Genomic DNA, 25,769 nt, shown 5'->3' with positions numbered 1-25,769 from the left:
GAGTTCAAGCCCCACGCTGAAAAAAAAAAAGTGAGTCAATAAAGAAAAAAGGAAGTCACAAGAAGCCAGACACTCGTGGCTTAGGGAATGGAATCCTACCTACTCAGGAGGCCAAGAGCTGAAGATCATGGTTCAAAGCCAGCCCAGGTAGAAAAGTCCATGAGACTCTTATTGCCAATTAACCACCAAAAAAACAGATGTAGAGCTATGGCTAGACTGCCGATATTTAGTTAATGGCTTTCAGAGTCCACAATAAAGCTAGGAAGAAGGGATCAAGAAACAGGCTATTTTAAATTGCCACAACCCTGCTACTATTGCGTTTTGACAGTATTTCTGAAGGACTGACATTCATGAAACTGTTGGTGAAACTCCAGTTGTGAAAAAAGTTTATTTTGACCTTTTCTTTTGCCAATATTCTATGTTTTATGCTTCAGTCCACATTTATGTGTGTCTATGTCTGTGTCTGTGTCTGTGTCTGTGTGTGACTATCAACCTGTACTGGGCCTGGGCACTGACTGAGGCTGGCACTCTACCACTTAAGCTACAGATGCACTTCTGGCTTTTGGATGGTTAATTGGAGATAAGAATTTCATGTGTATTTCTGCCCTGGATTGCTTTGAACAATGATCATTCAGTTGCTTGAGTAGCTAGCATTGCAGACATAAGACACAAATGCCCGACTGTTTAAAAATACTTGAATATAGTTATAAAAGAAGAATGAGTTGGGCGCTGGTAGCTCACACCTATAATCCTAGCTTCTCAAGAGACTGAGACCTGAAGACAACAGTTCGACACCAACCCAGGCAGAAAAGTCCATATGACTCTTAACTCTAATCAGCAAAAAAATCCCTAAGTGGAGTTATGGTTCAAGTGGTAGAGTGCCAGCCATGAGCAAAAAACCTAAGGGACAGTGCCCAGGCCCTGAGTTCTAGCCCAAGACCAGCACACAATAAAAAAAAATAAAGAAAAAGAAAAAAAAGAATGAATCAATAGGTGCTTTAAGTTTTTCCTGGAGATTCCATGAGGTATACTATATTCTGTTTGCTTCTGAAAAACTATTCATTCAACTGAAAAGTAGTAAAGTGTAATGAAATGGGTTCCATTGTTCCAAGAATTCTGTTTCTTCTCCTTTCCAGTAAAAGGATGAATTAACAAACATGGTCCTCCTTTTCTTTCCCTGCTCCAAACCTCTGTATAAGATGTGACTGAGGGGGCTGGTAATATGGCCTAGTGGCAAGAGTGCTTGCCTCCTATACATGAAGCCCTGGGTTTGATTCTTCAGCAACACATATATAGAAAAAGGCCAGAAGTGGCGCTGTGGCTCAAGTGGCAGAGTGTTAGACTTGAGCAAAAAGAAGCCAGGGACAGTGCTGAGTTCAAGCCCCAGAACTGGCAAAAAAAAATCCAAAGATGTGACTGAGTACAGATTGCACCATGTAGTTCTTCATAGCTCTTCTTCCATCATAATGAAATCATCACCTAATGGGAATTAGATATGTCATAAATGTTTCAAGAGGACAGATCCTGTAGTAGCCTTCTTCAACAATCTAATTCCCGATTTCCACAACAGTGCCTGACACACAAAGGTGCTTACTATGTGCTGAATTAAATAGCATTGCTTTTATACTGCCCAAGGTTTAGGACTTGATGTACTTCCTAGGAAAGCTTCACGAGGCCTCTGTATACCACAAGGAGAAAAAAAAACATTCAACTGGACATTTCTAGAGTACTCTCTGGAAAGGGTATATATCTTCCCAAGTCCTCCTGAGGACTCAGAAAATTTGTGTAGTAACTGGTTAACAAAACAGATGCCAAATTAAACAAAAGTTTTGACTATGCTGTCAAAAGAAATTATAAAGCTGAAACATAATTTGCCTTCATTATCCTTATGATGGAAATATGGTTGGAAAACTTCTGCGTGTGTGGTGATAATAAACTCAGGGCCTCCCACTCTTTTTTTTTTTTGCCAGTCCTGGGGCTTGGACTCAGGGTCTGAGCACTGTCCCTGACTTCTTTTTGCTCAAGGCTAGCACTCTGCCACTTGAGCCACAGCACCACTTCTGGCCATTTTCTGTATATGTGGTGCTGGGGGATTGAACCCAGGGCTTCCTGTATGGGAGGCAAGCACTCTTGCCACTAGGCCATATTCCCAGCCCCGGGGCCTCCCACTCTTGCTTGTCTTTTTCCACTCAAGGCTAGCACTCTACCACTTGAGACATAGTTCCAGTTCAGTCTTTTTAGTGGTTTATTGGATCTAGTCTCACAGACTTTCCTTTCCTAAACTGGCTTTGACCCATGATCCTCAGAACTCAGCTTCCTGAGTAATTAAGACTACAAGTGTAAACCAACAGTGCCTGACTGGAAATCTTTCTTTTTCGTGTGTGTGTGGGGGGGGGGGGGGGGGTAGTAGTAGTAGTAGTACCACTTTGAACTCAAGGCCTGGGAGATCCCTTAGCTTTTTCATTCAAGAGTGGTACTTTACCACTTCAAGTGGTTAACAGCTCCACTTCTGAATTTTTGGTGGTTGACTAAAGATAAGAGTCTCATGGACTTTCCTGCTGTGCTGGCTTTGAACCTTGATCCTCAGATCTCAGCCTCCTGAGTAACTAGTATTATATGTGAGAGCCACTAGCATCCAGCATGAAAACTTTTATTAATGGATAAGATAAACTAAAATCACTTCTACCCACCTCTAAAAAAGTGGGCTCACAAATGGTCAAACTGAAACACTGGCTTGGTTCACTTTTCCAGCTACTGAGGAATATAAATCTTCTGAAGACTTCTACCAAACATGGGTCAGATCAGAACCATGAAGTCCTACTTGCCATGGCTGTATACCTACAAACAACAAACCCTTTATTTTGATTGAGGCTTCTACAGGTTCAGAATAGTCCATGTACTCACTGGCATATGATAAGGTGCATAGGAGTGAGACTATTACATTACCTGCTCCTTCCTGTGTACCATAGCACTACACCCCTGCCAATGAATCACAAGCTTTGACTTCCTTCATCATACAGTTATTCAGGTCAGAACTAGAAGGCATCAGATTGACACACAAATGCACTCATGTACATAGTCATATAAGCCAGCATGATTCAAGTCACCTACTCATGCAGAATATGTCATTTGGATTTTCCTTCGACTCTTCTCCTAAAATAAAGAGAAATTGGCTCTTCAGTTTATGATAGAGGCTGGCGTGGTGCCTCACATCTGCAATCTTACCTACTTAGAAGACTCAGATCTGAGGATTGTGGTTCAAAGCCAGCCTGGCAGGAAAGTCCCTGAGACTCTTATCTCCAATAAACTGCTCAAAAAAAGCCAGAGGTGGCACTGGGGCTCAAATGCTAGCCTTAAGCACAGAGAGACTCAGAAACATAGCCAGGATCTGAGTATAAGCCCTAGGACTGGCAAAAAAAAATAAGCCTATGATAGAATTAGTTCAGGTTGCTTCACTGTTTGAGCAAGGTGGTGGTAACTAGAAAATAGAGACTGATAAAAACCAGAAGAAGCGTCCTCCCAGATCACTATCCAAAGCCAAATATGATAGTGCACATCGCTCATACAGCCAGACAGGAGCAATTTCCAGGCCACTCTAGGCTACAGAGAAAAATTGTCTGAACAACAACAAAATAAAGCTGAGTGTGGTGGTATATGCCTGTAATCTCAGCTACTTGAGAGTCAAAAACAGGAGGCAGAAGGATCCTGAGTTCAACACCATCCTGAGAAGTATTGGCAGCAGCAAAATCTTATCTCAAAACCCTCACCAATAATCCTAGCTACTCAGGGAGATACAATCTGAGGATCAATGTTCAAAGCTAACCCAAGCATACAAATCTGAGGGATTCTTATCTCAAACAACCTACAAGGGGCTGGGAATGTGGCCTAGTGGTAGAGTGATTGCCTAGCATACATGAAGCCCTGGGTTCGATTCCTCAGCATCACATAAACAGAAAAAGGTGGAAGTGGCGCTGTAGCTCAAGTGGTAGAGTGCTAGCCTTGAGCAAAAAGAAGCGAGGGACAGTGCTCAGGCCCTGAGTCCCAAGCCTCAGGACTGGCGAAAACAACAACAAAAAGACAAAACTAGAGGCATGGCTCCAATAGTAGAGTGCCACCAATGAGCAAGCAAGCCCAGCCAGAGCACAAAGTTCTGAGATAAAGCCCCGACATTGGCACCTAAACAAATAAAAACAAAAGAATAAAATAAAAACCAGCAATGAGAAGAGTTTTGAGTATACCACAAGTCTCTGGATTCAATCAAAACGGCATTGACAAAATTCATAAATTTATAATTGGGAAAACAGGTTCATAAATCAAAGACTTACTCAAGGTCACAAAGGTACCAACAGAAAAATTGAAACTAACCAGAGATCCACCCAGGAAGACAGCAGAGGAGCAACAGAGCAATAGCTCAGCTACCTCTGAAATCTCAGTTTTCTCACCCCATAGAAACTTTTAATCCTAGAAAGACAGCCAGAGTACGTTCTAACAGTACAGGGATTCTGGCCAGGAAGGAAAAATCGACTTTTCTCATCTGAAAACACAGACTTGAGCTCCGGGCGGCGACCCGCCACCGCACCAGTGCCAGCACCGGCACAGCGACCAGCACAGCGACCCGCACTCCATGCGGCTAAAGCACACAGCGTAGACCAGGGAGAAAGACTCCAGATTGCGACTGAGCATGGACAACCTAAAATCACAGAGAAAGTGTGAGTACCTCACGAAAGATATTCTCACTCCCGCCCACAGAGCAGCTTCTGGAAGGTAGCCCTTCCCCCACCGCCAGAGCAAAGCGCCATCTTTGACACTGGCATAGGGTCAGACCAGACTGGAACTAAAGTGGGCCTGGGGAAAGCGAGGACAAAGGAGCCATCTTTGAAAAGGGCAAGAGGGACCGACCAGTGAGAGCCTGCTCCGCCCAGGAGAACGGCCCCTGCCCAGGCGGGAGGCTCGTGCCTCAGCTTAGCCAGAGGTGCCCCGCCCTGCCCGCAGAATTTCTAAATTTAAAGCGAAAGCGGAGGCACGGAAACACCAGACAGGGGAACAAACAGTTCCTGAGACAGATAAACGTTCCCGTCACAGAGCCCAATTCCCAGCCAGAAACAGAGCTGAATTCCATAGCCAGCTCCACCAGGCGGACGCCCTGCCCAGGAGGGAGGAACCTCCACCAGGCAAGCAACTCTCAGCTGGGTAAACCAGGACAGAGGCACCCCGCGCTGCTGAGTACACAGCCTGTTCAAAGCCAGGCGTTAAAGGCCACGGCCCCACAGCAGACAGAGGAGCCACGGTTCCCGAGACTGCTCACGTCCCCATCTACAGAGGACGCCCAAGGCCTACCTGTAAGCTATGGGAACCACAGAGACCCAGGATTGCACCAACAGGGGAGAAGGGTCAGAACAGATCCACCCCCTGCAAACTGAAAGCAAGTCAAACCAGCCAAGCAGCAAAATAGACTGCAGACCATAGCAAGGAAACCAGAGACTGGGAAAAGACCACCCAAACAAGGACTCCATTTTTTTTTTCTTTTCAAACATTTTTTAAACTTTTTTTTAAAAAAAATTTTTAAATTTTTTCACTTCTGAAACGTCATTAGTTTTTTTGTTTTCCATTTTTACCTGTTTGTTTTACCAAGTTTTTATTTTTTGGTTGTTCATATTTCTGGTTTTTTTCCTTTTTATTTTTTTTAAATAATTTTTCTCTGTTTTGTGCATCTGTCTTCCAGTATTTTTCTTTATTTCTTTCTTTGCGTTCTCTGTCTTTAAAAATTACTTTCCTATGAATAACACCTCCACTCTTTACTGCTGACTCTCCATTGTCTATCATTTTAACCTTCTTCTTTCTACTGATACTACTCTTCTCCACATTTCCACGTCACTGAAACTAAACCAAAATCATCACCGCCCCCGAAAACATTTTACTCTACGCTCTTTTCTACCTCTAACTTTCCCTCCTGACTTACTGCCAGGACCTCCAGGTTCCATTGACTCCTGGTTATTGGATAGAGGGTATCCCTGCTTAATCCGAGTGAAACAAAGGGGTTCATAAAGAAAGCCAGTCCTAAAAGAACTTAATATAAGAACAAGAATTGCTCATAGGGTTGTAATAGTAAGTAAGTAACTACTGAATACAGGGCCCAAGATCGGTTGTTATATTAAAATTGCATTCTTTAGGAACACCAAATCTAATTTTATAGACAGGTATACAAGGTATCTGTATATAATTGTGAACTTCTAAGATTTACACAACAGTGCTTGGTAAGGGCTGCTTTGGGTCCTAAACGGTGCTCATAGGTGCTTGTATATTGGCATTCCCAATCCAAATGGGCAGAATAAACACAAGAAAGATGGCAAACAATGGAGTCTTTTCTCCCACTCAAAACAAGCAGGAAACAGAGCAGTCAATCAAAGACATAGAAGAGAACCCTCAAGATGCTCTACAAAGTCTACTGATAAACATGTCAAATGAAAAGTCTGAATCAATACAGCAATCCTTCCATAAAGTAATAGATGATTTCATGGCATCAACAAATAGAAAGATAAATGAACTTCAAGAGTCAAATGAAAAGATAGCTACCCAGGTAAAAGATTTGAGAGACAGCACTCAAAACCAAATTAATGAAGTAAAGAAGTCCATGCAAGACCTAAGAGATGACATGGAAATTATCAAGAAAGACCAGTCAGAAGGAAAAGAGATTCAAAATCAAGTAGCTAGCCTACAGTCCCGACTAACTGAAGCAGAGGATCGAATCTCAGGAGCTGAAGATTCCCTAGAATCAATGGAGAAAGATCAAAAATCAATACAAATCCAGTCCACTCAACAAAACAGATTGCTACAGGAGATTCAAGACACGATCAGGAAGCCCAATTTAAGGATAATAGGTATTGAGGAAAACTTGGAGAAAGAAGTTAATGGGATAGGCAACCTATTTAACAGAATATTAGCTGAGAACTTCCCAAATATCCAGAAGGATAGGCCTATACAGATACAAGAAGCATTTAGAACCCCAGACCGACCAGACCAGAACAGGACATCCCACCGACACATTGTGATCAAAACAGGATCAGTAGAGTACTAGGAAAGAATCCTTAAAGCTGTTCGGGAGAAGAAACAATCACATATAAAGGAAAAGCAATCAGAATTACCCCCAGACTGTTCAGCAGAGACCATGAAAGCAAGGAGAGCCTGGAATGAGGTATGCCAAACACTAAATAAAAATAACTACCAACCAAGAACAGTGTACCCAGCCAAACTCTCATTCATAGCTGAAGGTCAAATAAAAGTCTTCCACAGTAAGGAAAAACTGAATCAATATATCTCCACCAAACCAGCTTTACAGAAAGTCCTCAAACATGTACTGTACAGTAAAAATAATCAAGATCCCAATACAGACAGAAATGAATCCTAAATAGTAAACATCAGATCAAGAAATTGGAAGAAACAGTTTTAACAAGATAGTGATAATGAAAGGAACAAATGATCATCTCTCAATCCTAACTCTCAACATTAATGGACTTAATTCTCCAATCAAACAAAATAGGCTCCTAAGTTGGATCAAAAATCAAGATCCATCGTTCTGCTGCCTCCAAGAGACACATCTATCCAGCAAAAGTAAACCTCTTCTAAAAGTGAAAGGCTGGAATCATATCTATCAAGCAAATGGCCCGCATAAGCAGGCTGGAGTTGGAATCCTAGTATCAGATAAAATTGACTTCAAATTTAAAAAGGTAAAAAGAGACAAAGAAGGTTACTACATACTAGTAAAGGGATCTCTCCTACAGGAAGATATAACCATTCTAAATATCTACACACCAAATGCAGGAGCACCCAACTCCATCAAACAAACACTACTACTCTAAAAACACTCATAGAACCAAACACATTGATAGTTGGGGACGTTAACACTCCACTATCACCTCTGGACAGATCAGCATGCCAAAAACTGAACAAAGAAACCACAGAACTAAATAATTGCATAGACCAACTAGACTTAACCGACATCTACAGAATATTCCACCCAGCAACAACAGAAAACACATTCTTCTCCGCAGCACATGGAACATTCTCCAAAATAGATCACATCTTAGGACACAAAGAAAATATGTACAAATTCAGAAGTATCAAAACCATTCCCTGCATTCTCTCAGACCACAATGGAATAAAAATAGAGCTCAACTCAAACAGCCACCACAGAAAATCCTACAATTCATGGAGACTAAACAACACACTGCTGAACCATCAGTGGGTCATTGAAGAAATTAAAACAGAAATTCAAATGTTTATGGAATTCAACCAAGATGAGGACACAAAGTACCAGCTCCTTTGGGACACAGCAAAGGCAGTACTCAGAAGAAAATTTGCATCTCTGAGTGCATACACCAACAAACTGGAGAAACAACAACTCAATAATTTAAGGAAGCACCTTAATTTCCTTGAAAGAGAACAACAAGCCAAACCCCAAGTCAATAGATGGAAGCAAATAATCAAAATCAAATCAGAATTAAATCAATTAGAGATGAAAAAAACCATCGAAAGAATCAACAAAATAAAGAGTTGGTTCTTTGAAAAAAAATCAACAAGATAGACAGACCCCTGACAAACCTTACCAAAAAACAAAGGCAGCACACTCAAATAAACAAGATAAGAGATGAAACAGGTAACATCACCACAGAAACAACCGAAATTCATAAAATAATAAGGGACTATTTTTCAAACCTTTATGCCGACAAATTTGAGAATTTAGAAGAAATGGATGATTTCCTAGAAAAAATTCATATCCCCAAACTGAACCATGAATATTTAAACCTTCTAAACAGACCCATATCCAGTATTGAAATAGAAATGGCAATAAAAGATCTCCCATCCAAGAAAAGCCCAGGTCCAAATGGATTCACTGCAAAATTCTACAAGGCCTTCAAAACAGAACTCACACCAATATTTCTCAAACTCTTCAATGAAAATGAAAGAGAACGTTCACTAACAGGCACATTCTGTGAAGCCAGTATAACCCTCATCCCAAAACCAGGCAGGGACTCATCACGGAAAGAGGACTATCGACTGATTTCCCTGATGAACATAGACGCAAAAATTCTCAATAAAATTCTGGCCAATCGACTTCAACAGGTCATCAAAAAAATCATACACCACGATCAAACTGGATTTATCCCAGGGATGCAAAGTTGGTTTAATATACGCAAGTCAATTAATGTAATCCACCACATCAACCAGAGCAAGGTAAAAAGAACCACATGGTTTTATCTCTGGATGTGGAAAAAGCGTTAAATCCAGCACCCATTTATGCTAAAAGCCCTGGAAAAACTGGGATTCCAGGGAACATTTCTGAATATAATCAAGGCAGTTTATGACAAACCAACAGCAAGCATAACTCTAAATGGTGAAAAACTAACGCCATTCCCTTTAAAATCAGGAACAAGGCAGGGATGCCAACTCTCTCCCCTGCTCTTCAACAGAGTACTAGAATTCCTAGCCAGAGCAATTAGGCAAGAAGAAAATATAAAGGGGATCCAAGTAGGAAACGATGAAGTTAAAACTTTCTCTTTTCGCAGATGACATGATCCTATACCTAAAGAACCCCATACTCTACCCCCAAGCTACTAGAGCTGATCCAAAACTTTGGCAAAGTTGCAGGATATAAAATAAACCCTCAAAAATCAATGGCCTTGGGGCTGGGGATATGGCCTAGTGGCAAGAGTGTTTGCCTCGTATACATGAGGCCCTGAGTTCAATTCCCCAGCACCACATATACAGAAAATGGCCAGAAGTGGCGCTGTGGCTCAAGTGGCAGAGTGCTATCCTTGAGCAAAAAAACCCAGGGACAGTGCTCAGGCCCTGAGTTCAAGGCCCAGGACTGGCCCAAAAAACAAAAAAAATCAACGGCCTTTCTCTATGCTAACGACCCGAAGACCAAGGCTGAAATCAGGAAAGCAACTTCTTTTGCAATAGTCCCCGAAAACATAAAATACCTAGGAATACCCTTAAACAAAGAAGTGAAAGACCTCTTTGATGAGAACTTTAAAAGCTTGAAAAATGAAATTAAGGTAGAACTAGGGAAATGGAAAAACCTCCCATGCTCCTAGAGTGGGAGGATTAATATAATCAAAATGGCAATATTGCCAAAGGCTATCTACAAATTCAATGCAATACCCATTAATATCCCAACACCATTTTTTTAATGAAATAGAGGAAGCAATCCAGAAATTCATATGGAACAATAAAAGACCTAGAATAGCAAAAACAATCATAAGCAGGAAGAACAGTGCTGGAGGAATTACAATACCCAACTTCAAGCTGTATTATAAAGCTATAGTAATAAAAACAGCTTGGTATTGGCACCAGAAAACAGACCTGAAGACCAATGGAACAGAACTGAAGAGCCAGAAATGAACCCACAGAACTACACCTACTTAATCTTTGATAAAGGAGCTAAAACAATAGTTTGGAAGAAAGATAGCCTCTTTAACAAATGGTGCTGGCAAAACTGGTTCAACACATGCAACAAACTAAAACTAAATCCTTGTATATCACCCTGCACCAAAATCAATTCCAAATGAATTAAAGACCTCGAAATCAAAACAGACATCCTGAAAACACTAAAGGAAGGAGTAGGAGAAACACTTGGGCTCCTTGGCGCAGGACGGAACTTCATTAACAAAGACCCAGAAAGGCTACAAATCAAAGAAAGGTTGGACAAATGGGACTGCATCAAACTGCAGAGCTTCTGCACGGCAAAGGACATACCTCGCAAGATAAACAAAAAGCCCACAGACTGGGAGATCTTTACAGGCCATTCAACGGACAAAGGCCTCCTATCTAAAATATATGCAGAACTAAAAAAATTACCTTCCTCCAAAACAAAACCCCAAAGAACCAAGAGCCCCCTCATCAAGTGGGCTAAAGACTTACAAAGAGACTTCTCTGATGAGGAAATGAGAACGGACAAGAGACATATGAAAAAGTGCTCTACATCACTGGTCATAAAAGAAATGCAAATCAAAACAACATTGAGATTCCATCTCACCCCAGTAAGAATGTCATATATCAAGAAAACTAACAATAACAATTGTTGTAGGGGATGTGGCCAAAAGGGAACCCTACTTCATTTGTTGGTGGGAATGTAAACTGGTTCAGCCACTGTGGCAAGCAGTACAGAGATTCCTTAGAAGGCTAAATATAGAACTCCCCTATGACCCAGCAACCCCAATTTTGGGTATCTATCCATAAAACCACAAACAAAATCACAGTAAAGCCACCAGCACAACAATGTTCATAGCAGCGCAATTTGTCATAGCTAGAATCTGGAACCAACCCAGATGCCCCTCAGTAGACGAATGGATCAGGAAAATGTGGTACATATACACAATGGAATTGTATGCCCCTATCAGAAAGAATGACATTGCCCCATTTTGTAAGAAAATGGAAGGACTTGGAAAAAATTATACTAAGTGAAGTGAGCCAGACCCAAAGAAACATGGACTCTATGGTCTCCCTTATTGGGAATAATTCGCACAGGTTTAGGCAAGTCACAGCAGAGGATCACAATAGCCCAATAGCTATACCCTTATGATCACATAAGTGAAATGAACTTTATATCACAGTTGTAACTACTTTCAATGTCCCATGTGTATCTGTAGCTTCTACTATTGATGATGTTCTTGTATCACCTTCCTGTGGTTGTACCTACACTATCTCTGATCTTATCTGAGTACATTGGAAACCGGGTATACTGGTATTAGAACCAGGAAATTGGAAGGGAATACCAAAAGGGAACACAGGTTAAAAAAAGACAAACAACTCCAAAAGCAATACTTGCAAAACTGTTCGGTATAAATGAACTGAACACCTCCTGGGGGGAAAGGGAAAGGGGGAGTGGGAGGGGGGAATGAGGGACGAGGTAACAAACAGTACAAGTAATGTATCCAATGCCTAACGTATGAAACTGTAACCTCTCTGTACATCAGTTTGATAATAAAAAATTGAAAAAAAAATTGAAACTAACCCATCCTTTCATGACAGCAAACACTTGACAGCTGAATGCCACTGATGTGAAAGTAAGAACTAAACAGGCACCCCAAAAGATGACTTTTACTGTAAATATCTAAACCTCCTTTCTTTAAATATGCAGAATGGCCAGTGGTAGTGGCTCATACCTATGATCTAGCTACTTATAGGGGTAAAAATCCAAGGGATTGAAGTTTGAAGACAGAAAAATCCGCAAGATTCCACCTTCAAAAATAATCAGCAAAAAGCAAGGCTGGAGGCCTGGTTAAGTGGTAGAGCATCAGCTGAGCAAGAATCTTAGTGAGCTCAAACTCTGGTACCAGCAAAAGAAAAAAATACATATAGAATGAAGAAAGTCAATTCCTACTAAATAGTAAAGGTTTTATTACTAAAGCTTTACAAGAGGGGCTGGGAATGTGGCCTAGTGGCAAGAGTGCTTGCCTCGTATACATGATGTCCTGGGTTCAATTCCCCAGCACCACATATATAGACAACGGCCAGAAGTGGTGCTATGGCTCAAGTAGCAGAGTGCTAGCCTTGAGCCAAAAGAAGCCAGGGACAGTGCTCAAGCCCTGAGGCAAACTCCAGGGCTGGCCAAAAAAAAAAAAAAAAAAAAGGTACAACTAAAGCTTTACAAGCTGTTATTCCCACTTTATCAACTTTTATACCATTTTCAGTATAGGATGCATCTTAAGGATTCTCCTCTAAAACTTTTAAATTTTAATTTAACTACATACCCTCGTGCATACTAAAATAATGTGAAATTTTGTGTAAACATAAAAATATGGTCCCGAAATTGATTTAACCATTCCTTTCTGTGACTTTGACTTTGTGCCAGTCTTGGGGCTTGAACTTGGCGCCTAGCCACTCTCTCTGAGATTCTTTGGCTCAAAGCTAGCACTCTACCACTTGAGCTACAGCCTCATTTGGGGGGTGGGATGTTAATTGGAGGTAAGAGTCTCACAGACATCTCTGCCGAGCCTGGCTTCAAACTGTGATACTCAGATCTCGGTCTCCTAAGTAGCTAAGATTACAAGCATGAGCCACCAGTGCCCAGATCTTCCTGAAATTCTTAAACCACCAGCTGCATTGTAGAAAATAGTAAGCTGCAGCATGTCAGAGATGAAAGCAAGGAATACAGAACCCCTTCCCCTCCTGTCTTTGTAAAGCCACAGACCTGGGTGCCCAGAAACCTGATCACACAAATCACAGACCTAGCACAATACCCAGCTAGCTAGTGTCCATGTCAAGATTCTTTGCCATTCTATTTCTGCTAGCTTGCAAACAGTAGCCCATCCTCAAAGAACTAAGTGTGAAAAGGCCTTTTGGATGGGGCAAGGATGCTAGGGTTATCCTAGTAAACCCAGCCCTATTAAAACAATGCTTTCATACTACTCTATACACTCCTCTGACTTTGACAGCATTTGAACTTGGGATATTTTCATGTGTGTACTGGTAATATGGCTGAACTCTGAGCCTTGTGCTCCCACTTGGCTTTTTCACTCAAGGCTAGTGCTCTAACACTTAAGCCACAGCTCCACTTCCAGTTTTTTGCTAGTTAGTTGAAGATATGAGTCTCATAGACTTTCATGCCTGAGCTGGCTTCAAACTATGATCCTAAGATTTCAGCCTCCTGAGTAGTTGGGATTATAGGAAAGAGCTACTACAGCTCATTTGAACTTAGGATCTTGAATTTAGAGGCAGCATAATGAATACTATATCAAGGTAAGACTAGTTAATGGGAAATGTGAGCTACATGTACTAACTTAATTGTAAAAATCCACTGAAGTCCTATAGGTTAACTAGCAATGCCAGAGATTTGCCAACTATAGACCAACAGAACTGAGAGTTGGATTTCTTACTTTTAAATGAATGAAAGCAATGCAATGGAATAATACTTCCTGAAAATTATATAAAATTCAACTTTGGAGTTGGCAGTGTGGCTCAAATGTAATCTAGCAAACATGTTGCCTTGGATTAAAACACCAATATCTTCCCCAAATTCACATTTCAATATTAATAAATGTTTCTACAGAAATCCTCATTTGGCAGGGAGAAAGAAGTGGGGGAGAGGGAGAGAGGGAGAGAGGGAGAGAGGGAGAGAGAGAGAGAGAGAGAGAGAGAGAGAGAGAGAGAGAGAGAGAGAGAGAGAGAGAGAGAGAGAGAGAGAGGCCAACGACGGGGACCCACCAGGGAGGGCCAAGGGTTGCCATCCAGCCAGGAGTAAGTGGTGGGGTACAGGAGGGAGGGGAGAGGGGGTGAAAACCCACTGTTCTTAGAGACCCTTCATATCCTATCTTTCCAAAAACACGTTACAAACTTGCTCCTTTAGGCCACGGGACTTCTTCCTGATGCCCTTGTTCCTGATCTATTAGCTTCAAATTAGGCCAAGGTTTTGGTGATAAAGGTGCAAGGCAGATCGCTGCTGGACCTGCCTGGGTTCCCTTTCTTTTTGCACCATAAAATGATTAAATATTGGGGCTGGGAATGGCCTAGTGGCAAGAGTGCTTGCCTCATATGCATGATTACCTGGGTTTCGATTCCACAGCACCATATATATAGAAAATGGCCAGAAGTGGCGCTGTGGCTCAAGTGCCAGAGTGCTAGCCTTGAGAAAAAAAAAAAAAAAAGAAGCAGCAGCCAGGGACAGTGCTCAGGCCCTGAGTTCAAGCCCCAGGACTGGCAAAAACAAAATCTAAAAAAAAAAGATTAAATAAAGAGTGTTTGGATAATCTCTAGTTAAAACAGATTACACATCCTCTCTTAATATTTAAGAGGGGCTGTGTGTATTATGATGTATGTACGTATACACATACATACATGGGGCCAGACTGAAGAATTCATCAGCCTGGAGGAGAGTTAAGAAGGAGGAGGGGACTAGAGAGGGTGAACTCAATGCTACAGGTGGCATGAACTGCAGTGGGTCCTTGGAGTCAGTCACTCAAGTGGCCACTCTCACTGAACAGAAAAAAAAAAATCCTCATTTTATTTACAAATTCTCTCCCAATAGCAGAGTTTTATAGCCACAAATGGTGCACAGTACTCAAACTCTAAAAGATATACTATCTGACCCTTTGCAAAAGAGGTTTTCCGACCCTGAGCTATATTAAAATAAATGAAAGACAAGTGTAGTGAAACATGCCTATAATCTCAGCACCTGAGAGGCTGAAGCAACAAGAACATGAGTTCAAGAACAGTCTGAGTTACACAGTAAAAAGCTGTCTCAAACAAAGTTAAGCTACAAATAAAGCTAACAAGTTACAAATTTGGAACTGGAGGTGTGACTCAAATGGTAGAATGCCAACCAGGAGTAGAAAAGTTGAGCAAAAGCATGAGACCCTGAGTTCAAGCCCTAGTACATTTTTTTTCTTTTCTTTCTTTCTTTCTTTCCCTCCCTCCCTCCATCTCTCTCTCTATCTCTCATGTACACACAGACACAGTCACAAATTTTTGTATTAAATCACTAACATCACTCTCAGATCAATCTTCCTAAGGCATATCTCAAACTACGTTTCTGCCAAGCTCAGAGAGACAAATGGCACATGTTTTCTCTCATATGTGGAAGCTAGATCTAAAACACTCCCATGGACAAGATATACGGAACTCTAGACATAGACATATACACACACTCACTCACATATACACATACAGAGTGAGACCAAAAGGAGGATAGTCTGATAGGAGGAATACAAAGGGGCAATGCCTATGTGCAGCTGCTCATATAAATAATATGTATTGAACTCCAAGAAATGAAAACAAAAGGGTTTTTCCTTTGTTTTTTGTTTTGTTTTGTTTTTGTTTGCCAGGCCTGGGGCTTGGACTCAGAGCATGAGCACTGCCCCTGGCTTCCTTTTGCTCAAGGCTAGTACTCTGCCACTTGAGCCACAGAGCCACTTCTGGATTTTTCTGTGTATGTGGTGCTGAGGAATCAAACCCAGGGCTTCATGCATGCTAGGCAAGCACTCTACCGCTAAGCTACATTCCCAGCCCAGAGTTTTTCTTTATTGCTGTTTTTTATTTCTTTTTTGTCTTATTTGTTTATCTGTCTTTGGAAAGGTAAGGGGGCACAGAAATGGAGAGACAGGGGGTGAACAAATGAAGCAGTGGTACTCACTAGACACTATGTGGAAAATGAACTATACAACTTGTAGGTGGAGTCAGGAGGGAAAAACTGGGAGTGAGGAAAGGGGTTACATGGCCCCATAAGAAACGTACTCCTGGGTTGAGAATGTGGCTTAATGGTGGAGTGCTTGCCTGGCATGTATGAAGCCCTCAGTTTGATTACTCAATACCACATACACAGAAAAAAAGCCAGAAGTGGCTCAAGTGGTAGACTGCTAGCCTTGAGCAAAAGAAGCTCAGGGACAGTGTGTGGGCCCTGAGTTCAAGCCCCAGGACTGGCAAGAAAGAAAGAAAGTCAGTCGTCACCTGACTTATGCAACTGTAACAATATTTTTTTTTCAAAAAAAAGTCTCTATCTTACCAAAAACTTCTTTTATAAAACACCTTGCCTATGAAGTCTGAGCTCCTTAACAGGTCATGGATGTTCAGATGTTAACTTCTCATTCCAATGTCACTTTCCAAGCCTCTGTTCTTGGAGTTTGTATCACAGATGATCTGAATTGTTTGGGTTCCTTTTACACTCTCTTCCATTCCCACTATATGATATGATATGCTATGTCCTGAATAGTAGCATGTTGTAAAATAAGCAGGTCCTTTAAAGTCAAGTCTCGGCTCTAATCCAGACTCGTTCAGTTCAACAAGTTGCTTAACTCCTCTGGGTTTCTTTTCCTACCTATACAATGGGATCAGTAATCCTTACCTTGGACTTGGGTATGACTCAGTGGTATTCTAGCCCTGGGTTCAATCCTCAGCACTGCAGAAAATAATAGCAATCCTTACCTCATAAAGCTCTTACAGGGGCTGGGAATATGGCCTAGTGGCAAGAGTGCTTGTCTTGTATACATGAAGCCCTGGGTTCGATTCCCCAGCACCACATATGTAGAAAACGGCCAGAAGTGGCGCTGTGGCTCAAGTGTCAGAGTGCTAGCCTTGAGCAAAAAGAAGCCAGGGACAGTGCTCAGGCCGAGTCCAAGTCCAGGACTGGCAAATAAAAAAAAAAAAAAGGAAACCAGCTAGGAAGTGGGGCGTGAGTGGTAGAACCTGCCCAGAAATTCAGGTAAGCCATGCGTTCAAAACCCAGTTCTGGGGGCTGGGAACGTCCTTAGTATCACATAAAACAAAACAAAAAAAAAAAGCTCTTACAATATGCATTTCATAGCTCGTGGAAACAACTTGTACTAAGTGCCTACCAGAAGTTCTGCCCAGTTCCCAGACTACTCCCTCCTTTACCTTTCATCTATCCTCCCATTAGGCAATGAGCTCTCCTTCAAACATCACATGCACTCATGTTCACCTGTCCTGCACTAGGGTTCTCGTATGTATCTACCACTTTTTCTAACCCATGTCTTGTCTCCCCTATTAGCCTAGGAAGTTCTGGAGGGAAGTTTCTACCTGTGACTCACTCAGTCAAGCTCACAGCCTCAGAACAATGACTGAAGCACTGTATGTGCACAAGCATTCACTGAATGAATGGCATGTGCTCTCTAAACTATATATAAACCTGTGTGCGCTGTCTCATGTTGCCTGGGGCTGTTAACAAGGGGCCACTTGGCTTGTTGTAAATAATGCCATCTGGTTGCTTGACAAATATTCAATAACATGGAAGCTCAAACTTACCAACAAAAAAGCCAAATATTTCAGAAAAGAGAGCCATCTTTCAGAGTGGTGATGTGTTTTGCACTAGTTTAAGTTATAAGCACCTGGAATTCCAAATATTATAAATAGATGGTATCTAAAGGGAGAGGGGGAAACTCAGCATTTCCCGTAGGGAGATAACTTGAATGTCATTCTTTCCATCAGTTACCTTAAAGCGATGACCTAAGTACATCTACATATTGCAACAGCTGAGGGTTGGTGGCTCATGCCTATAATCCTCTCAGGGGGCTGCCATTTGAGGATCACCATTTAAAGCTACTCTAGTTGGAAAAGTCTGTGAAACTCTTCTCTCCAATTACCCAGCTAAAAGCCAAACGTTGAGGTATGGTTCAAGTTTCAGAATTCCAGCCTTGAGTGAAAAATGCTAAATTACAATGCCCAGGCCCTGAGATGAAGCTCCAGTATTGACACAATCAATCAATCAACAAAAAATATGTACTGGGATGTAGCTTAGTGGCAAAGTGCTTGCCTGGCAAGTGCAAGTCCTAGGTTTGATTCCCAGTACCAAAAAAAGAAAAGACAAAAAAATACAGTTAAATAAAAAATATTCTGACAAGATTTACATTGAATGAATTAATTATCACATACAATTGTGATACAACCTCACCTATCTGGTTCAAACCCACACACTAACAGGATAAAGTGCTGATATCAAGTCCTGCCTGACTTTTCTCAGCACAAGGTGCTCAAGTCTCATTGGCTCCTAGAAACACCAGTTTGTTTGGAGATCGAGTGAATGAAATTAGAAGGTGCCACTCCTCCTCCTCCTATTAATGCCAGGTTCCAGATGCCAAGAGTCCATGCACATCAATACAGAGTCACTGCTGAAATGAATTTCCAACAAGGCAACAAGGGCATCTCTCTGCTGCCAACTGCTTCTGCTTACCCAGTTACCTCTGGAAATATACTGGAAACCACTCATCCCCTGATAGATCTGTGACTTGAAGTGTAGAACTGGCCACAATGCACACTGGTTAGCCATCTTCAGGGCCAAAGCACCTGTGACTCCATTCATTCCCTTAAGCCTCACAACCATCCCCATTTTCACAGTACAAATTTATGGGCTACAGTGTCTTCATTCAACAAATGTACATACTGTCTAATGATCATATTGACATAATTAACATATTCACTATGTTTTTAAAAATATAAACTCAGAACCTAGGCACTATCCTTAGCTTTTCACTCAAGGATGGTGCTTTACCACTGAAACCACACCTCTACTTCCTATTTTTTGCTAGTTAATTTGAGATAAGAGTCTCACCGGGACTTTTCTGCCCTGACTGCCTTTGAACCTCAATCCTCTGATCTTAGCCTCGTGAGTAGCTAGGATTACATGTGTGAGCCACCACAGCCCAACAACTTTAACTATTTATTTTCTTATTAAATGTTATTGACAAGGTGATGTGCAAAGGGGTACAGTTACATAATAAGGTAGTGAGTACATTTCTTGTCATATTTGTTACACCCTCCCTCATTTTTCTATTTTTCTTTCCCTTCCCTAGTTCAGGTAAGCATATATATATATATATATATATATATATATATATATATAATATCCAGTGTACCAAAACCATATACAGTAACCACGTGGGGGGTAGGCCAAAGGAAATTCACCTAGAACATTAAATGTACTGACAATAGAATCCTCCTGTGTCCTTCTCTTGGAGTTCTTCTTGCTTATCTTCATCTTATATAATCATATGTACATAGCTGTTGAGCTATACTGTGATCTTCTGAGAGGTCTATTCTAGACCTTTTTAGGCTTGTTTAGTAGTTACAACAACTTTTTTTAAATGATTGAATTACCCCTATTTCATAGATTAAGTAGGCTGCATGTCTAGGGAATGGATAGTTGTGGATAGGGAATCCACGACTATGCCCCAGACCTTCAAATTCCAATTCTAGAGGTGTTTTTGCCTTTTCCCTCTACACAAAGCAAGAGTACTCCTTTGTTTTGGGTCCACTCCACCTATTCTTGGAAAATCTCCAAGCATAGTGTAGGAAGCTGAGCGGGAAGATAAACATTACTGAGATCAAGACAGTGAGAAACTTTCCACTTTGGCCTCTTGCTAATTGAGTGTTCAGAATCCATCAAGCTGAAACAAAATCAATGGAGCACAGGTTAGCTGCGGGTTTACCTCCCACCTCTACAATTTTGGACTTTCTATATATACTTGGAAACAGAAAACCACCACAAACATGAAAAGCCCCCTCACCTAAAATATCTCCTGCATTTGTTGGCCACATACAAAGATTTGGGCCTGTATGGTTACTGGCTCTTCCCATTTTTAAGCTAAAAAAATAAGGAAAAGATAAAATCCACTACTTGCCTCTAGCTTGTAGAACATGATGGTACACATCTGTAATTCCAGCACACAGGAGACCAAGGCAGGAGGATTACAAGTTTGAGTCCATCTTAGACTATTTAGTAAAATACTTTCTAAAACTATCAAGGCTCATATCTATAGTCCTAGCTACTCAGGAGGCTATGCTATAAGGACTACATTTCAAAGGCAGCCTGGGAAAGGAAAGTCCATGATTGTTATCTTCAATTAACCATCAAAAACTGAAAATGGAGCTGTTCCTCAAGTGATAGAATGCTATCTTTGAGAGAAAAAAAAAGCTTAAGAACAGCACCTAAGCCCTGAATTTAAGCCCCAGGACTGGCAAGCAAAAAAAAAAAAAATATCAAGGAGTCAGATGCCAGTGGCGCATGCTTGTAATCCTAGCTGGACCTCAGGAAGCTGACAACTGAATATTGTGGCTCAAAGCCAGCCCAGGGAAGCAAAGTCTTTGAGACTCTGATCTCCGATGAACCAGCAAAAAGCAAGAAATAAAAGTGTGGCTCCGGTGGTAGAGTACCTGCCTAGTAATCACAAAGCTCTAAGTTCAATTCCCAGTATCCTCAAATATGGGAAGGTAATTGGGGATGTAGCTCTATGATAGATCACTTGTCTAGTATGCACAAGTCCTAGGTTTGACCCATATCACCACAGGTAACTCCCTTTCTCAAATATTTACTAAAGTGCATTTTTCCCTTGTAAATCCTAATACCTCTGACATGTCTTAGCTGGTCAGTTTTTAGCACCAACACTTTCCCAGAGCTTATCATGAGTCTTTTCCCAATGGATACTACATCCAACAGTTGGCTCTAAAAGTAAAGAAACCCAGCAGCACTGGTGGCTTATGCCTGTGACCTTAGCTACTCAGGAGGCTGAAATATGAGGACTGAGGCTTGAGGCCAGTCAAAGCAGGAAAATCCATGAGACTCTTCTCTCCAATTAACCAACAGAAAATGGAATTGGCAGTGTTGGTCAAGGTGGTACAACACTAGTCTTGAGCACAAAAGCTCAGAGACAGCACTGAGGCCCTGAATTCAAGCCCCACAACCAACATCAACAAGAAAGACTTCCAATCATTCCCCTTTCTCTTCCAGTGAGCTTCCACTTGTCTAACTACTTCTGAGGCACAATTTGCAAATCCTCAACTTCTCACTGATCTCTGTTAGATACAGGCATACCTCAAGGCCTGGCCCATAAGTGTCTAAGGGTTAGCATCTTAAATACCCCATATCTCAGTAGGTACCACCAGAAGCTCACTGTGCATCAGGCCACGTAGCACAAACCACTAAGTAATCAAACTCAATCAGACAATCTGCAGGCACTTGAACAGTTTATAGATTCTACCCAAATGGACAGAATACATGTGTAGGGAAAGCCCAGATTCCAAAGAAATGCCCAATGTAGCAGTTATCATCCTGTTAGTCTCTTGGGTCACTGCTCTTGTTAGGTTAGATTTGTCTTACATACTGGATCTACACACAGGGTTTGGGAGATAAATAAAAATAAAAGTGTAGTTATATGCTGGTGGCTAATGCTTATAAGCCTAGCTATTCAGGAGGCTGAGTGAGGTCTATAGATCAAAGCCAGCCTGACAAGAAAATTATGTGAGACTCTTATCTCCAATTGACTAGCAAAAAGCCAGAAGTGGACGTGTGGTTCAAGTGGTAGTGCACTAACCAGCCTTGAGGGAAAAAAATAAGGACAGCACCCAGGCCCTGAGTTCAACCCCCAGTACTGGTACCAATAAAAAAAAGTTTAAGTAATGGGACACATTTGGCAAGGATTTCATTTTTTCACCACCATCTTTCAGCTAAGAAGAGAAAAAAATTAATTATCATTCCACTTACTCATTGCCTGCAATTCTCCTGGATATATACTTTGGCACAAAGGGTTGGCTTGCTTGCTCTCTCTTTGGAGATGTTTATTATTCTTTCTTTAACTCCAAGCCTTCTGCCAACCAGCAGAAATAAAAATCTCCACATGTAGAAGGGGAGGGAAGAAGGTTCCCCAGCTCAGGCAGCTGTAGACACTGTAAAAGCCAAGCTAGGTAGGTGAGCTTCCTGCCCCAGAGTGGCCCCAAGCCCCAGCTCTGGATTTAACTCCCTGAGGGCTGGGCAACTTATGCCAGGAAGCAGGCAGGTCTTTGTTCCATACTGAAACAGAATTCAGTGGCATGTAAAGTCAACCAATGGTCCTGAGGATGAACTACTCTTGACCTAAGCCATAGCTTAGCGTGCTAAACAACAACAACAAATTGGTGGGGCAAAGGTGCGTCCCTTCACAGCTATCATAAGCAGAAGCCAAGACAAAAATTATTAGTCGAAGCCAGCCTAGGCAGGAAAGTCCATGAGAGTCTTATCTCCAGTTAACCACCAAAAAGCCCAAAATGGAGCTGTGGCTCAAGTGGTAAGAGACAGTCTTGAGGAAAAAAGCTAAGGGACAGAGCCCAGGCCCAGTTCAAGGCACAGTAGCACTATGCACAACCCCCACCCTCACCCCACCCCCAAAAAACACTATTCAAGTGCTGACATTAATTCCCAATTCTTTAGGATGTGCTGGGACCATTCTTTGGTTCCCTAGATGTCATCTTGTAGCAGACAAAGGATGTTGAAGTCATAAAACACCACAGACAGGTCAGATTGGCCTTTTGAACGATCATCTGCTAAGTAAGAGTGACTATAAAGCCAAGATTCCAGGATCCATGGCACTGTTTAGGATCATGGTTTTAAGGTGATAACCACTAAAGAGAAAAGACCCAAAGAGCTGGTCACCTCTATCACTTTCCAAATTGACTGATCCCTGTGGCAAAGGGTCAGGAAGACTTTTAGTCTTAGAAATCTGGGGAAAGAGTCATTGCAAATTTCCCACCCCTTCCCTTGCCCCAGTGATGGTAAAGGCCAGAGCCACTACCAGCTCAGGGTAACAGTTCATGGAAGCTTTCCACTTACTTCTCATAGCGCTGATGAGCGCATTGCCGTCTTTGATTACATCTTTGATGAATTTGTTGGTCCTCTCCAGCTCCTGCTCGTAACATTTGAGCCTCTCGCGGAAATCAGGGCTGTCCAGGTAGCAATCGCTGAATTCCAGCGGGGGATGCCCCATGATGGTGATGGCGGGACTAGAGGGGGTGAGGGGAGAAAAGACACAAAGGCGGAGAGCATCAGTGGTACTGTAGGGGGGGCAGGCCGGGCAGACCGCGAGTAGGACTCATTTAAGAAGCCGCTTAGGCCCCCTCCCTTTTAGTGGACAGGTACCGTTCCAAAGAAGGTCCTGAGGAGTGTAGGCTGGTGGGCTCGAGAAGCACGCGTGACCCAAAGGTGGCTTCGGGTGACAGGGAAGGCTTCCCTAAAACAGTCAGATCCAGGCTGGGTGCTGCCTAGCAAGCTGCATGCCGCCTAGGCATCGCCTCCCTACAAGGCAGTTTAAAAAAAAAAAAAAAAACAGTGTCTTCAGACCCGCCCTAGCCTCCCAGTGACACTTGGGCCCGCCCCGAAGTGTAGGCGGGGGTGATCGCTGGCGTTCGAGCCACCTCCTCGCAAGACTCTCAGGGTTCCAAGGCTCCCCAGTAGGCTGCAGATTTCCTTCGACGAACTCCAAGGGCCACCGGGATTGTACTGTCCCCTCCCCCTTCTTAAAGCCAGAGCCTCCGCCCCAGCGAAGTACAAATCCTCAGTCCCAGCCCTCGAGCTCCCCCTTCCTTGGGCTCACGGATCGGAGGGTTTCCTTACCCGGGCTGGCTGGCTGACTACAGAGCTTCCTTCCTTCCTTGCTAGTCAACGGGAGCCAGGCTGTGGTCCCGGGTAGTCGCGTGAGGAGTTAAACCTGGGGGGTTCCTCCATAGACTTTGGAACAGGGAAAGGAGAGAATGATGAGCGCGCAAGGCACAAAAGCTGAGGTATCCCGACGCTTCCCTGCGGAAACTAGGGAGCAGTCCGCGCCCTAGGACTCCAGCTGGAAAGCGTGGCGGCCTGGGAGATGTAGTCTTTCCGATAGCACGTCCCGTGACTCCTCCCTTCGATCTCCTGGCCACCCCTCCAAGGTTGACGCACCCCCCCCCCCCCCCCCGCAGCCAGTCCTAACCAGCCTTAGACACTAGGACAACGCCTAGCCCCCAGGGCCTAGGAAGTTTCCACCCCTAGAGAAAGAACCTTTGAGGAAGGGATGGGTGCTGGGAGCCTGGCTCTCACTTCCCATTATTTACTAGGATTGGAAGTTCCTTCCCCCTCCCTCCCCAGCCTCTTTCCACACTCCCCCAAATCTCCCAACTTATTTTCCTCTTTGCCTATTTCTCCTGGCCCAAGGAGCTAATTCCCATAATCCTTGGAACTATTGTCTCTCTAAGACTCAAGACCTCTGGCCAAAGAAAAAAAAAAACACTGTAACCAGGAATTAACTTTTTCCTCGGTAGGATACAGCATGGTTTTTATTATATTTTTCTGTCTGTACTTGGCTTGAAGTTGGTCTCACACTCTCAGTTAACTTTTTCCACTCAAGTCTGATGCTCCACCACCCCAGGCACACTCTGACTTCCAGCTTTTTCTGTAGGTCATGGGTCTTGAACTGTGGGCCTGGGTGCTGTCCCTAAGCTCTCCAGCTAGGGCTAGTGCCCTAATCACCTGAGCCACAGTATCACTTCCGGTTTTCTGGCGGTTAATTGGAGATAGTGTCTCATGGACTTTCCTGCCGGGACTGGCTTTTTTTTGTGTATGTGTACCAGTCCTGGGGCTTCCCCTGGCTTCTTTTTGCTCAAGGCTAGCACTCTGCCACTTGAGCCACAGCGCCACTTCTGGCCTTTTCTATATACGTGGTGCTGAGGAATCGAACCCAAGGCTTCATGTATAGGAGGCAAGCACTCTTGCCACTAGGCCATATTCCCCCGGACTGGCTTTGAACCCTGACCCTCAGATATCAGCCTCCTGTGTAGGAAGAATTACAGGCGTGAGCCACCGGTGCCTGGCTTCACTTCCAGTTTTTTTGTTAATTAGTTGGAGGTTAGAATCTCAGGGACTTGCCTACCCAGGATGCCTTCAAACTGAGATCCTCAGATCTCTACCCACTGAGTAGGCAAAATTATAGTCCGGAGCCACCAGCACCTGGCTGAGCAGGTTTTGGTTTTTTTTTTAATGGCCCAAGTCATTACAGAAATTGATGACTAAAACATCTGATTTTCCATAGACTCGTGGAAAACCTGGGAAAAGGATGTTATAAAATGTCTTGCAATTTGTTTCAGAGGTCTCTTGTTCATTGAAAGAGAAACCTAGAGCTACTCTTGAAGACAGAGTAGTTACAGGCTCCAACAACTCCAGAGCATTTTGATTTTGTGTTTATATGCAAGTATACTGTGAAGAGATCTAGAAAAGGCCAAAATAAGAGCTCTCACTAGAAAAGTAATGACTTGTCTACCTATACTAGTGTCCTGCTGCCCTGACAAGTTGCCACTACCTTGGTAGCTTAAATTGACTTAATTATTTTATACTTCTAGGAATCAGAAATCATAACTGCAATCCAAGTGCCAGTTGTTCACACTTGTAACCCTAGCTACTCAGGATGCTGAGATCTGAAGATTGGTATTCAAAGCCAACTGGGGCAGACAAATCTGAGATACTCTGATCTCCAATTAACCACCAAAAA

The 25,769-nt window shown here is 42.6% G+C and overlaps 1 protein-coding gene across 4 annotated transcripts in view; it reads right to left on the bottom strand.

Moving 5' to 3' along the window:
- Positions 1-24,087, bottom strand: part of Ophn1 (oligophrenin 1) — a 328,259-nt gene extending 304,172 nt beyond the window's left edge. For 2 of the 4 annotated variants that reach the window (XM_048336869.1, XM_048336872.1), the window contains exons 1-2: positions 23,872-24,087; positions 23,087-23,257 (exon numbers count right to left, since the gene is read on the bottom strand). In XM_048336869.1, coding sequence (XP_048192826.1) covers positions 23,087-23,240 — 154 coding nt within the window. In that variant the 5' untranslated portion in view covers positions 23,241-23,257; positions 23,872-24,087. Of the gene's footprint in view, positions 1-23,086; positions 23,258-23,392; positions 23,741-23,866 lie in introns of those variants that run through there. The other 2 variants (XM_048336871.1, XM_048336870.1) reach the window with 2 other exon arrangements.
- Between the last annotated feature and the right edge of the window lie 1,682 nt (positions 24,088-25,769).

Source organism: Perognathus longimembris, chromosome 28, assembly GCF_023159225.1.
Source record: "Perognathus longimembris pacificus isolate PPM17 chromosome 28, ASM2315922v1, whole genome shotgun sequence".
In the NCBI taxonomy this organism is placed as follows: Eukaryota; Metazoa; Chordata; class Mammalia; order Rodentia; family Heteromyidae; genus Perognathus; species Perognathus longimembris.
Note: the sequence above shows the minus strand (reverse complement) of the source record. Positions and strands in the feature narration are given on the sequence as shown.